At 46.2% G+C, this 13,893-nt stretch overlaps 1 protein-coding gene across 13 annotated transcripts in view; it reads right to left on the bottom strand.

The window, feature by feature from the left end:
• The window catches only part of TRIO (trio Rho guanine nucleotide exchange factor), a 340,046-nt gene that overhangs the window by 176,298 nt on the left and 149,855 nt on the right, over positions 1–13,893 (bottom strand). For all 13 annotated transcript variants that reach the window (XR_013445488.1, XM_078066575.1, XM_078066577.1 and 10 more), the window contains exon 9: positions 3,154–3,384. Coding sequence is in view for 12 of the 13 variants with exons in the window: in XM_078066575.1 (XP_077922701.1) it covers positions 3,154–3,384 (231 nt within the window). In the remaining variant the exon portion in view is untranslated. The remainder of the gene's footprint in view (positions 1–3,153; positions 3,385–13,893) is intronic.

Below are 13,893 nucleotides of genomic sequence, written 5' to 3'. Positions count from 1 at the left end.
ATTAGTTAATGGCCCCACATCAACTGGAAGGAGTTCTTCCAAGAAATAACTCAGCAGGGGTGACACTCATACACATGAAGGGCGACCGGGGTGGGGGTGGGGGCAAGAAGCTTTCTTGGGAGATCTTCCTGCCTTACAGGCTTCTTTGGGGAGGGCAGCCTGCTTCAGGAAAGGGAATTCTGGGGCCCTTCACCTCGCCCAACGTGTTGGAGTAACTAAATGGCACCAGTGTGAGAGGCAGACTGAACCGGCGAGCAGGAAAATGCGTCTGCGAGCATACCACCATGCCTACTTGCACACATACCACCCCTCTCGAACAAGTACAGCCAAACTGATGTGGTTAGAGCAAACTTCAGCCTACCCTCAACTGAAGACCACTGCTCAGCGGTAATATGACCAAACATCCACGCACGGCTGCTCTAACAGTCAACACAAGGCAATGGGAATACATCTATTACTCCATCATCAAGAAATGTGGCAGAGGGCGCCTGGGTGGCTCAGTCGTTAAGCGTCTGCCTTCGGCTCAGGTCTTGATCCCAGGGTCCTGGGATCGAGCCCTGCAGCGGGCTCCCTGCTCAGCGGGAAGCCGCTTCTCCCTCTCCCACTCCCCCTGCTTGTGTTCCTGCTCTCACTGTGTCTCTCTCTGTCAAATAAATAAAATCTTAAAAAAAAAAAATGCGGCAGAGTATTAATTTTATTTTTCAGTGAACAAGGACGAAGGTTTCTGCTTGTCAGCAGGGAGCGGGGCCCGAGTCAGTTGTGCCAGCCCACTCCTGCAGCAGCAAGTGGCCCCCCGCAGCTGCGGCCTCACCCGCCCGTCCACCTCAGCGTCTTCCATACAGAAATCACAGCACCCCCTTTGCTTGTGGAAAAAAAAATTAAACACTAAACCAAAATTATCCATGTTTCAAAGATCATGCCATTCTTCCTGGAAAACGTGCTGCTGACACTCTGTCTTCTATTCTTTCCAAGATTTTTCCATAGACAAGCATGTACTCTTTGGGTGGGTTGTTTCCATAAAAAAATGTCATCATTCCATACCTATTGTGCAGTTGGTTGCTTTTCTTTTTTCTCAGCAGTATTTACGGATGCTTTTTCATCACTCAAAACAACTAAGCAAAAACCACTTGTGGTATCTAGTTGACTTATATTTTTTGTGGATTTTGTGTTCATCTTTACAAATTTACCTTCTGCTGACAATGTCTTTCTAAAGGACTACTATTTTTTTCCATTTATTCTCAGCTTACCTCTCCTAGTCTATGCTCAATATAGCAAAAATTTCCACGTGTTATAATTGCTTGAGTTTCAGAAACACGTTTTTGGTTCTGACATCCTATGGATTCCTTCGAGGTAAAGCACTTGCTTTGCATAATCTTATCAACTTCAGTTCTTGCTCCACAAGTCAAGCCTACACAGCAATTTCCTGTTTGCATAACAAGTCCAGACCATTCCAGATCATTTAATCAAAAGAACGTTTCCCTTAAAAAGCAATTATCTATTTTCTATGGAATGCTAATAGGACCATATATGCATTATGTGTATTGCAAAACGCTTTCTCCTGCTAACATCCAACCCAACCTACTGATGTTTGAGAAGAAAAAAAAATCTAGCTTAAAGAACTGGTCTCATAATTATCATAATTACCTTTCTACATATAAAATGTAATGTTTGCTGTTTTCAAATTCAAGGGCATTAAGTACTTGGTGCCAAATTAGATGGCTAGACTCCTCAGCCTATTCCCAAAGGTGCCCCCCCTGCCATAAACTGCCCAGCGGCTTATTCTCATGTGCCTGGTGCCCCATGGAGCCCTCAGAGTTGGGGCGACGGGGAAGGGGAGCCCCTGCTGCTGCTTCAGACACAAGTCCAGAGGGCGTGCTGGTCCATGGGTGTGTAATGAACACTTGATCCAAGGGACGGGAGGTGAGTGGGAAAATCCTTTAATAACTGCACTGAAACTATTAATATTTCGTGGTTTGTGGAAGTTTTTAGACAATCAGGGGAAGCTGATATTCATGCTTTCAACCACAGCACCTCTTTTCCCACAAATAACTCCCTGACATTGACTTCCCCCCCCCCCCCCCCGTTCACTCCCTGCTCTACATTCTTTGCCTGGCAATTATCCTCTTTGATTAAAATAGCATTGGAAAGAGGCATGAATAACATCAAAATGATCGTTTCTGAGGTACTTGGTATATGCAATCTTCAGAGGACTCAATACCCATAAGTAGAATCAAAGCATTGTATGTGAAAATTAAAAATTATAGAGCAATTTAAAGTATTCTGAACTCACCAGACTCACATTACGCGAAGAATGATGGTCAATAAAACATAGAGAATCTCTGTGTTCATCGGAACACAGCACGACTCTCCACAGTCTCAGCGCCCTGAGCAGGAAAGCCCACTGGCCTTCGGGTGACACGTGGGGAGAGTGAAATCTGAACCCACACATGTCTGAGCAGCGCTCTGGGCTCCTGGGCACTCAGGGAAGAGAGAGGTGCTGTTCCAGACCCATCACCGGGACGGCTTCCCTGCACACGCACCCCAGGATCTCCTCAGCCCCAGCGTTCACACCTCGTCCACACCCGTGTGTCCCTCTATTTTAGGGCAAGGACACAACTGTTACCTTGTTTATCACTGAAGCTGTATCATGTTTTATATGCTACCATAGCTTTAATCCTCAAAACCCTGGCAGCAGGCCAATCTTCTCTACCCCGTAATAGGGGCATAAACAATAACAAGATGAAAACTGCTTAGAAATTAAGTCATAAAACTCCACTTTCTGTTGACCAGACTAGTACCTGCTAAGCACCTACTGTGTACCACAGACCGCACCGTCTCATGAAGCGCGGTTAGCTTACTGCTTCAGCGACCTGAGGACGGACAGATGCTGAACCGAAACAAAACCGGGTAGAAGCACCGCTGGATAAATGTCAGTGGGGATGCCCTGTTCCAAGAACAGCCTCAGAGTCTCCGGCGGAGGCCCCGCACCGCCTCACGCGTCCTGCCGAGGCGAGCCAGCGGCCGGCAGGAGCCTGCGCGTGCACGCTCAGACCCACGGCCGCTCGTGGAAAGCGCAGCAGCTGCGTGTGCGCGCGAGCGTGCGTGCGCGCTCCCGACTCCATCCGCAGGCAGCAAAGCGGGCCCGAGACTGACCTGCTGCACGTCTTGCTGGAACACACAGAGCTGCAGCCGCTGGTGGAGCCGGACCTTGCGGTGCTGCCAGATGTTTTCCAGCTGCCGCTGGTGGTGCAGCACCTCGTGGATGACATCAAGGACGTGGTGCACGGCCTTGGAGTAGTTGGCGGAGGCCGTCAGGGAATCGGAGCTGCCGGGAGTCAAAGGCCGCTGGAGCTTGTCAAGGAGCGACTTCCCGTCCTGGCTCACCTTCCGACAGAACAGAGGGCCGATTAGCCAAGGGTCGCAGCTCTACCCCCGCCGGGAGCCCAGTACCGGGCTCGGAGCGTGTGCGTGCATGCACACACACGCACGCACTCACACTCACAGATGCACTCACACTCACATACAAATATGAACTGCAGTTTTACTCAAAGGATATTTTATAAAGAACAAAATAAAATTTAAAACAAATCCCTCAGTTCTCCAGTGATGCCACAGGACCAAAGGTGGTAAATCACCGAGCTAAAGGAATGTTCATTTTCATACATGACACTAAATGCCATTCTTAATGAATAAACATAGTATTTTGCCTTAAATGGCATATGTCAGTTGATATAATTGCATTGTTGAGTTACCTACAAATTAAAATTAAATGTAATAATTTTCTCTTGAGGTATTGTTAGAATTAAACAATCACAGTGGAGCAAAATTTTAACAGTGAATCTCAAAACCTCAGTTAAAAAAATACTATCTAGCCCTTGGCAAAGAATTATGTACTTAAACTTTCTGATGTAGTTGGATAGCAATTTTACCTCACAGAATAAAAATTTTCAAGTGCCATTTTACTTGATTCATGAACTCAAAGAAATTTTAATTAAAGTGCCATCATTTTTAAAAAGAGATTTCAATATTATTTCTATACTATGGCAGCTAACTACCAAATTACAATGAAATGAAAGCATTCAGACTAGCCAAAGAAATAAGCAAAGGTAAAAGTGGAATATGGAAAGAAAAGCACTATGTATTTTTTACATTTAAGTGATTCTTAAGATTTATAAAGGACTATGCCAGATGTGGCAGAAAAAAATACAACATCGGACAATCAAGAAGACACGTGGCCTATAAATGTAGTGAGGCTGTGATTCAGGGGGCTTCTCGAGTCAGCCCCCACCACCACGATCCCTGTGCTCAGATACTTGAGTCTGAAAACCTCACTGGGTTTCTACGGAAAGGAGGAGCAAATGGGAGCCTTGTGAACAGACACAAGCAGGGTTGAGAGGCGAACCCGCAGGAGGAGGAGGAGGTGAGCGGGAGAGACCACCACGGGAAGTCCCCAGCAACCAGAAGCCTGTGGAATTTCCTTCCAGGGTCCTACAACTCTCAGTCGTGCTGGAATGGAACGTGTTTGATTCCTAAGACCTGATTTTGAGACCTCTGTGGGCAGTGCTGACTGTTCCTCATGAAGGCTGGTTGTCAGCCTTCATAGATTAAGACTGATCGAACTCGTCAAGATAGCAAAACTTCAGCAGAAACAGCCAAGGTGACATAACTAAAGAAAACAGGTGAAAAAGAACCAACTAAACCACTTAGTATCAAGCATGTGTAACAACAAAAATAGTGAAAATGTAAGTCTTCTAAAGCAGAGAGTTGCCCCAGAAGTCACTGAAACTCATGTGGGCAATTGTGATACAATGACTTTGGAGAGGGAGGCACCATGACGGATTTGGGAAGGGACTCACTGGGAAGGACCCAGAGAAGCAGGATATTACCTCGAAATGAAGACCTGTCCTGCTGAATTATCTAAGCTAGGCTCTATTTAACATATACACATGAAGGTTCTTCCTTTTTTTTTTGCCTACTCTAACATACACTGATTTTTTCAGCAATGCAGTTACCATGTTAATCAAAGCAAAGCAGTGCCTGGTTTTCTTCGGAACTTTATAAGAGCTGCTTACCATTTCAGAGTAGCAGCACGATAATGCCATTCTCTATATTGGAGTCACCAACGTAACACATGTCTGATCTGCATTTGCTATATTCGCAACAGTTTTTTTATCTATGGCCAACGCAGATGAGAATCTGAATATCTAATTTTTTCTTCTATTGTGCATGTCCTTAGGCATTTACAGGAACACATTTTATTATAAATCACCTTTGTCTCTATATTGTGGCATGTGATTTACATATATATACACACATAAATTTTATGTGAAGATAGATTATTCATACAATTTATTCTAGCAGGCATCAGAAAATGTTTTGTTAATCACTGGGGGTGTAGCTTCTCTTAGGACTGAAAATCAGTGCCCCAAGTCACCCATTTTATGTTCTATAGAGCCTACTAAGAATTCATATAAATATTTCATCTAAGTTTTACTCCTCATAACAAATGTAAGTCAAGAAACATACAGAGCATATGATTTGGTGAATATGTGTGAGAAGGATACAGACCAGAGGTATGGGAGAAATGGAGAGTTACCTCCTCAAAGTCCACTGGCCCCTCCTTGACAGCCAAACCCCGACAGTCAGGGATGGCAATTCCCCAGCATAAAACTGCATTTCCAAACCTCACTTACAAACAAGAGTAGCCAATATACAGAAGTAAAAAATATTGAGGGGGCTTCCAGGAAACATGTTTAGGAGGTGGTGTATGCTCATCCCCCACTTGCCTCTTTCCCCTCCCTGCTGCCAAGAACTTGGTGGAGATGGCTAGAGCTTTAGCAGCTAATAATAACCTTGAGGCAGCCTTAAGGATAGCAGCAGGATAGCAGCCTACCTCCTAAAGAGGCAAAAGACAAAAGGATCGAGAGATCTCTTGCTAACAGAGCTACTGCACCAGCCCTGGAATGCCAGCCTTGGGACTTCTACCCTGGCAGAAAGCAAACCTCTTATCTTAAGCCATTGTTTTACATCATACACTAGAAATACAAAATTCTCAGGCCTCACCAGGTATCCACAGGCATTCGTGTAATACCATTAATATTCTACTACTATGAATAAAATAATCTGAGCAAGAATATTCCAATGAACCTGTCTTCCCTTGGGGGTCTCTGTAATATTCAGCAGAGCTCCGGAGCAGATATCATTATTGGGTTTAGAAGAACACACTGGCTCATGACAGGCAGGTGGTGGGAAATGGCTGAGTTCATACAGAGAATGTGAACACACAAATACCTCAACATAAGACAACTTATCAAGCAGAACCCCGCCTTCTGGGAATTCCTAAGCAGGGACTGAAGGGTCCGCATCAGTGTCACGGCTGCTGCTCTCAGTGGCGGACAGATTCCAGGCAAGAGAACATCCCTTACGCCCACTGAGACCACACACAGACAGCACGCGACTCTAGCACATGCTCACTGTAGCATTTCTCCAACAGACCTTTTGGAAACAACTCTATTTCCTTGCAGCTTTTTTTTTTCATTTTTGTTTAAAGATTTTATTTATTTGAGAGAGAGAGAGTGTGCGCACGTGAGACAGAACACGAGCGGTTGTGGGGTGGGGGGGAGAGGGAGAGGGAGAAGCAGGATCCCCTCTGAGCAGGGAGCCCAAGGTGGTACTCAATGTGGAGCTCGATCCTAAGACCCCGAGATCACAACCTGAGCCAAAGGCAGACACTTAACCGACTGAGCCACCCAGGTGTCCCCTCAGTGCAGCTTTTATAGATATGTCGACTGAAAAGAAGCTATTCAAGCACATAAAGGATATCATTTCTATTTCAGTGACTTCCAGCAAAATGTCTGTCTTCATTAGTAGAGTAGTATTTTGTAAGGAAAAAATATCCTACAAATTTATGAAGGCAACCATTCTACTGCATAGAAATAAAGATTTTTAAATGGTACACAATAACCAGAAGAGAAATAATGAAAGACACTGAAAAGTATACAGCAGCCCAAATATTACTATATAGTTTAAGTACTGAAACAAATAGCCTACGTTTATGGTATGTGAGGTAGTTCTAGATTTCTTAACCATAGAACAGGTGAATTAATTTATTGAAGTTACACGTTTTATCTAAAAATATTTTTCTAGCTTTCAGGCAGTCAAACCCTGGCCCACAAAGGGACAATAGCTGCAAAAAAGATCAACCTTTATTATCAAAAAGCAGGACTTCTGCAATTTTTGAAGAAATCAAACTGGCTCATTTTTTTCAGGTTCTGCTCTTTGTTTTTCTTGGAATACAGTGCTCGAGGACTTCATGGATAGTGCAAATTACATTTTACAAAGACTAATGTTCCATAACTATATGAACTAATATGCTCTAATAACTAAACCAGTTAGGACAAATGAAAATTCTTAACTGTTAAAAATCTGGAATAATGGTCTGGTACTTGAATTTTACTTTTTTTAAAAAAGATTTTATTTGAGAGTGAGCAAGCGAGCACGCAGGGGGAGAGGCAGAGCGAGAGGGAGAAGCAGGCTCCCCAATGAGCAGGGAGCCCAACACAGGGCTGGATAACAGGACCCAGAGATCATGACCTGAGCCAAAGGCAAACGCTTAACCAACTGAGCCACCCAGGCACCCCTTGAATATTTACTTTTAATCAAACTCCACGTGAGATTTGTAAGATTGGCAAGATCTGGATTCCTGTGTGTTCCACCACACCTCACAGAGACTTGCCTATTCTTATTTCTGGTACTTGGTGCTCTACATTTCCCATCAATCAGATGAGAGCTAAGAGACTCCACAAGGAATCTTCTTCACTTGCATAAAGTAAGCAGGTGGCTCTGATCTAAGGAGAGGGAACAGTACGGGAGATCATTGCTTAGGTTACAAAAACCGCCACCACCCAAAGATCACATATGACCTAGAATATGTCAATTAGGTCCAAATGTGGTGGTGTAGATCTGAAAGTGCTAGGAAATGTCATTCCCCAGATATAACCCAAACAAGCAAAATACACAAAATATATAAAGGCGTGATCAGAAATGACTACACTTAGCATGCAGTGAAGAAACACTGGTCCTTCTTCAAAACTTCCATGAAACAAGCTGCACCATCTGCACCAACTCAAACCAACACAGTTTGATTTTTTTGCAGGGCTTGGGGCTGGCCACGGCTTGCAGAGCACACGGCTCCACGTTAAGCCTGGGAATGGCCTCACGGCCACCACTATCCTTTCCAACTCGTGCTGAAATGATTCTGGAATCAAAGTTCTAATAAAGCAGGAAAGAGTGACCATGGGTCCACGTGTTCTGTAGCCGTGGTCGATGGCCCTCGGCCAAACAGGAACACTTCCTCCCTGGATGAGGAGGTTAAACCTGTCCTAAGATGGCTACACTAGAATTTCCTACCAATGACAGAGGCCAATGACCTTCTGAAAGGTCCTGTCCCGGCAGCGGCATTTCCCCCACGCATCAGGGAGGCCACCTGAGAGAGAAAAGGCAACATTCTTGCCTTCAGATTTTCTGGCTCCCCTCTGATGACGGTTCTTTCTCCCGGCCGAGTTCTTAGGATGGTCCTCCAACGGCAGGTTTCTAAATCTTTCAGCTGTTGACTCTCTGACACCTCTACCTGGGATTATCAGAAAGGAAAAGCCAAGACGAGATGAAAACAGGAGACCGCTGGAGCAGCCCCGTCAGGTCCATGCAGAGAACATGGCTGTCCTGCAGATTCCACTTGGGCCTGCCAGTTTTTAGTCCTTTATATTTCAAGCCCTTGCAAGGCTTCAAGATTGGGGGTGTGCAGAGACTGCTGTGTGGTCTGTCACCTCTGATGCGCCAAACGCTGACTCCACCACCCTGCCTAGCAACAGCAAGGTGCAACACTTACGGAGGCTTTGGAACAACCGCTGTAGAGGAGTTCCTCTATAGCAAGGTCGCCGAGCCTCCATACACCAAAGACTATGTCAAGGTGACTCATTTTGCTGTTTTTTTCTCACATGCTGTTAACACTAATCATGCCGTCACCCACGTACATAGTGCCTTATAGAAGGAGGCCGGCCGGCTTCACGGGCAGCAAACCAGTCACTTCCATGAGGCTCCACTGAACTGTGCAGAGGGTCAGCACGTGGGCTACACTGAGAAACGTGGGCTATCCTGACGCCCCGGCCAATGAGAACCGCCAAAGCCGACATGCCAGCCCCCTTCCTCCTGCTCCGAGAGTCGCTACCCACGGCTGCAGTGGCGAAGACCGTCGGCCGGTGCACGGACACGCACTGCACAATCCCAACGTCAGTGTTTAGGTCTGCATGACCACACGGGCAATGCTGAGATAAAAGTCATCCGTATGAATTTAGTTTGTGGGGAAAGTAGTTGATAAGTTTGCTTGCTTAAAAATAAAATGTTAAAAATGAATACTCTACATGCTGTTTCTAGAAGTACGGCTTACCCCAGACATGTCTATTGCTTCACTCTCCTGTGATCAACTACAACAGACAATATTAGCCCCAAACCTGGCAAGCTGAAGCAAGCGCGTGTTTACGAGGCACATGTATACTCCTGCTGCTAAATCACAAACAGAAACACCATGGGATGGGGCTTATTAAAACACTGAAAAGCAGGTGTTTGTGTCTTAGAGAAAAAACACTGGGAAGATTTCCCACAGCAAACTGGTGTCATCAGAGACTAGAAACTGCAGACACTGTTTAAAGAAAAAATTATGAGAGGGAGAAGGGAAACTGAGAGGAAAAGAAAAAAGATGAGCAAAGTCCCCCTCTCACACGTCCCTGCTTCTCAAGGACCCCGCGCCCCGGCAGCGGCTCACAGTTAGCCCTGGAAGGAGTGCCTCCTGGACGCGCCGCACCCTTCAAAACACGGTAAAGACTGGCTCCCAGTGCGTGGTCCGGAGAGCCTCTGCAGGAGAGGTGCCAGGTCAGTAAGGACACTGGTTAAACACAGATGGAGACTCTCCAACTCTGGGGTGGAGCATGAGCAGCTGCTTTAACCAGCACCCTACAGTTAGAAAACCACGGACTCAGGAAAGGAAAAATCACTTTAAAATCAAAAGCAGTCCTTCCCTTCCCATCTTCCTTCCCCTCCCCTCCTGGCGCCCAGGGTCCGAGGCAGTGAGAGTGGGGGTGCCAACAGAGGTGTCCACCGCAGGGCTTTCTAAGGATCCGGGTGGCGGGGGGAGAGACGCAGACCAAGTGGCTAGGAGATGGGGCAGACTGAGAAAATACAGCTATCAGATCGGAGGATAAAGGGAGCCAGGCTTCTGTCGTCTGAGAAGGAATTTATAAACACAGCAAGGGCAAGGCTGGAGAGAGCCCTGACGCACTGGATTAGGAACAGAAGCACCGGTATGAACACGTGGGTCTTTAACACAGACACGGGGTGATACAGCAGCAGTCCCAGGTGGAGTGGACGTGCGTGCACGGTGCGCAGGTGCCCAGCCGCGTACAAGGGTTTCCTGACTGTCTGCCCTGAGGGCCTGCATGAGCTGATGCCCCACAAGTAAATGAGTGCTCCTGAGCGCCCCATCTTAGGCTCTAAATCCCACACAACACAATTACCACAACTCCTCAGTGAGATGGGAGATCCCAGGGATGAGGCAGGGAAAGTACACAGTGAGCCTGGGAACGTTACACCAGGAAGTTAAGGAAGCGCTCAAATAATGATTGCAGAGGGAGCTGGGAGGGGCAAGAAGCACCAGGGAGAAACATTTATCAGTGTTATCTCCCACAAAATGCTCCTCAAAACCAAATTTTTTTTAATGACTTTGCACTAGAGAAACCTTGCAGACCAACCTCACCAAGGGGTCAAGGTTAACATCACCAATGGCGGGAGGGGTCAGCATCCTGTGACCCTGCTGTGACCCTTGGCTTTTATCAGCACAGGAGGAAACCTGGATGGATGGGCAAGAGGTGGAGGGTCATCCTAGAGAATGAAGGAGCTTTATTCTCTAACACTGTCACAAAGACTAAAGAATGTTCCACCGGGAAGGAAACCAATGAGATGTGTCCACTAAGTGTAATGCATGCTGCTGGACCTTGCCCCGGACCAGTGAGAACCGTGGGAAATACCAACGGGTCTGTGGGAAGGATGCTTGTGTTGCAGCACAGCTGATTTACTGACTGCAGAGAGTAGTGCGGGGAGGGGGCGACAGAGCAACTGTGGAAAAACGTGAAAAACTGGGAAATCTGGGTAAGGGAATGTGGGAGCAGCTCTCTGTTCTGTTCTAACACTTTTCTATAGCCTAAAACCATTTCAAACTTTAATTAAAAAGGAAAATAAAAGTTTGTTCTGTTCTATTGGAAGACTTTTCTGTTCATTTCACTGTGAAGTTACTGTTTCCTTGAGTTTATAGTTCAGTTGCAAACATGTTTTTAGGCTAAAAATTGTGGTTTAATCCCTCAGCCCGAAAAGCAGTTTACTTGCCATCAAATTATTTAAAACTTTTAGTACCAATATAAAATCTAATGAAACTGCACAGCAGGAACACGTAAGTTCCCATGTCAAGATGCCCCATTCCTACAGAAAGCAGTGGTGAGAGAATTATGTACTCTGCTAGAAGTTCAAGGGCAACAGGCAGACTGAACTGGCCGGTGTAGCCAGGGGATGACACTGGTCAGGTCAGGCTGACTCTGACTGGTGCCGAGCACCGTATGAGCAAGCTACCCCACAGGGGTCTGGAACCTACCAGGGCAATCAAAATGCAGTTCCCGAGAAAATCATTAGTATGTAGATGAGTGAAGGCCCAGTTACATGGTAGGCAACAGTCACTCACTGTCTTTATTACAGGTCAAAATCAGACAATGCCTAGAGATGGTACACTAGGGAGAAAGAAATTAATGTTTTTTTGGAACTCACAATAATCCTCATGAACTAATGTGATGAAAAAATTACAGATCTGTTCAACTTTCACTTTTACTGTTAAAAAAACTATCACTGGGCACCTGGGTGGCTCAGTTGGTTGAGTGTCTGACTCCTGATTTCAGCTCAGGCTGTGATCTCAGGGTCGTGAGATCGAGCCCCATATCCAGCTCTGCACTGACCATGAAGCCTGCTTAAGATTCTCTCTCTCCCTTTCCCTCTGCCCCTCTTTCCCACAATTAAATAAATAAATAAGCAAACAAAATTAAAGAGCCTATCACTAATATTTATATAGTTCCTAATAAATTAGATCATCAAATTTACTAAAATACATTGGGTACAAAATTAAGAAGCATAATACAGAGTGGACTTTTTAAAATTCCATGGACAAAATAAAACCGTGCTAAAAAAGGGGTGGGGGATCTTTTGGATAAAAAGGTAGCTAGAGAAACAAACATGTGTAGATTTCAACCTTCCGGGCAGGAGGCGTGACCACTTTCTGAAGCAAGTATCACAGGCACTGGGGACACTACGGAATCAGGAGGCCCGGGCACAAGGACAGGAGAATAGCAGGTGCTCAGTGAAGCAGGAAGTGCCGGCTGAAAAGCAAACGGCCGACTTCTTCCCTACGACTTTGTGTGTTTGTAGCTCTAATCAAGGAAGACATGGGTAAACTGAGGCTCCACTCTGTGCCCTGCCTTCTGCCAGGGTTTTGCAACATTTCTTACTCAGGTCTCCAGTGAGCTTTCATCTCAGCATACACGACTGTCAATGCCCACGATGACAGGAGAGTGGGGGACACCCTGCCGAAGACAAGCATGCGCCCCCACTCCCCTCCGGGAATTTAACCACCATCACAACGGCAGACTGGTCTGGCCTGATGACCACGCCACGGATGAGGCGGGCACAGGTCAGGCTCTCGGCACTCGCTGCGCCTAGCGCGTGAGAGCACGCAGAGGCGGCATGGAGCCGGCCTGCCTGGGTCCACGTCTCTGCTCCACCTCCTGCAGCGGCAGACCTGGCACAAGTCACTTCATCTCCGAGCCTCGGTCTCCTCATTTGTAACAGCACAGCCAACGAGGACACGTGCCCCAGAGTTGTGAACATGAAATAAGTGATCCTATAAAGTCCTCACAAAAAAGCCAGGTCCAGGGGCGCCTGGGTGGCTCAATCGGTTAAGTGTCCAACTCTTGATTTCAGCTCAGGTCATGATCTCAGGTAGTGAGATCGAGCCCCGCATCAGGCTCCACACTGGGCGTGGAGCCTGCTTAAGATTCTCTCTCTCCCTCTCCATCTGCCCCTCTCCTGCTGCATGAGCGCTCTCTCTCTAAAAAAATAATAATAAATAAAATAAAAAAACAGGCCCAGAAAAAGGGGGCAGAAAATAAGATAGGGATACATAAAGAAATAGTTTACCTTAAAATAATAAAGAAAATGCTATACTTAGATTTCTAAAACAGCTAGTAGCTTCAAACAGTGTGTGTTTTTTGGGGCACCTGGGTGGCTCAGTTGGTTGAGCATCTGACCTGGTTTTGGCTCAGGTCATGATCTCAGGGTCAAGAGATCGAGCCCCACGTCAGGCTTCCTCGCTCAGCGTGGAGTCTGCTTGAGATTCTCTCTCCCTCTCCCTCTGTCCCTCCCCCTGCTCGTGCATGCTCGCTCTCTCTCTCTCAAATAAACTTTAAAAAACAAACAAAACAAATAAAACAGCGTGTGCTTTTTGATCCAGAACATGAAACGGTATCAGGCTTCCCTCCTTTCTAGAATGTTTCATTCAGGAAAATTGAGTTCAACTAGACTGAATAGCATGCAAAAATATGTATTTCCTAAGTACATGCAAGCCAGAAAATTGGAATCTCACCCTAGCAGATGGAAATATAAGCACACTAGAGGAAATCCACAAACGTCACAGGGGCAGGAGAAGTGTGCTCACTGCCGACCATCCTGTTTTATAGGAGCCCCACCCCCACCCTAGCACACATACCATTCAAAAGTCACAACCAAACTGCAGTGTAACGTGAAATC

The sequence above is a fragment of the Halichoerus grypus genome, chromosome 2 (assembly GCF_964656455.1).
Source record: "Halichoerus grypus chromosome 2, mHalGry1.hap1.1, whole genome shotgun sequence".
Taxonomy (NCBI): Eukaryota; Metazoa; Chordata; class Mammalia; order Carnivora; family Phocidae; genus Halichoerus; species Halichoerus grypus.
The sequence above is the reverse complement of the archived record's forward strand: the minus strand, read 5'-3'. Positions and strand labels throughout refer to the sequence as shown.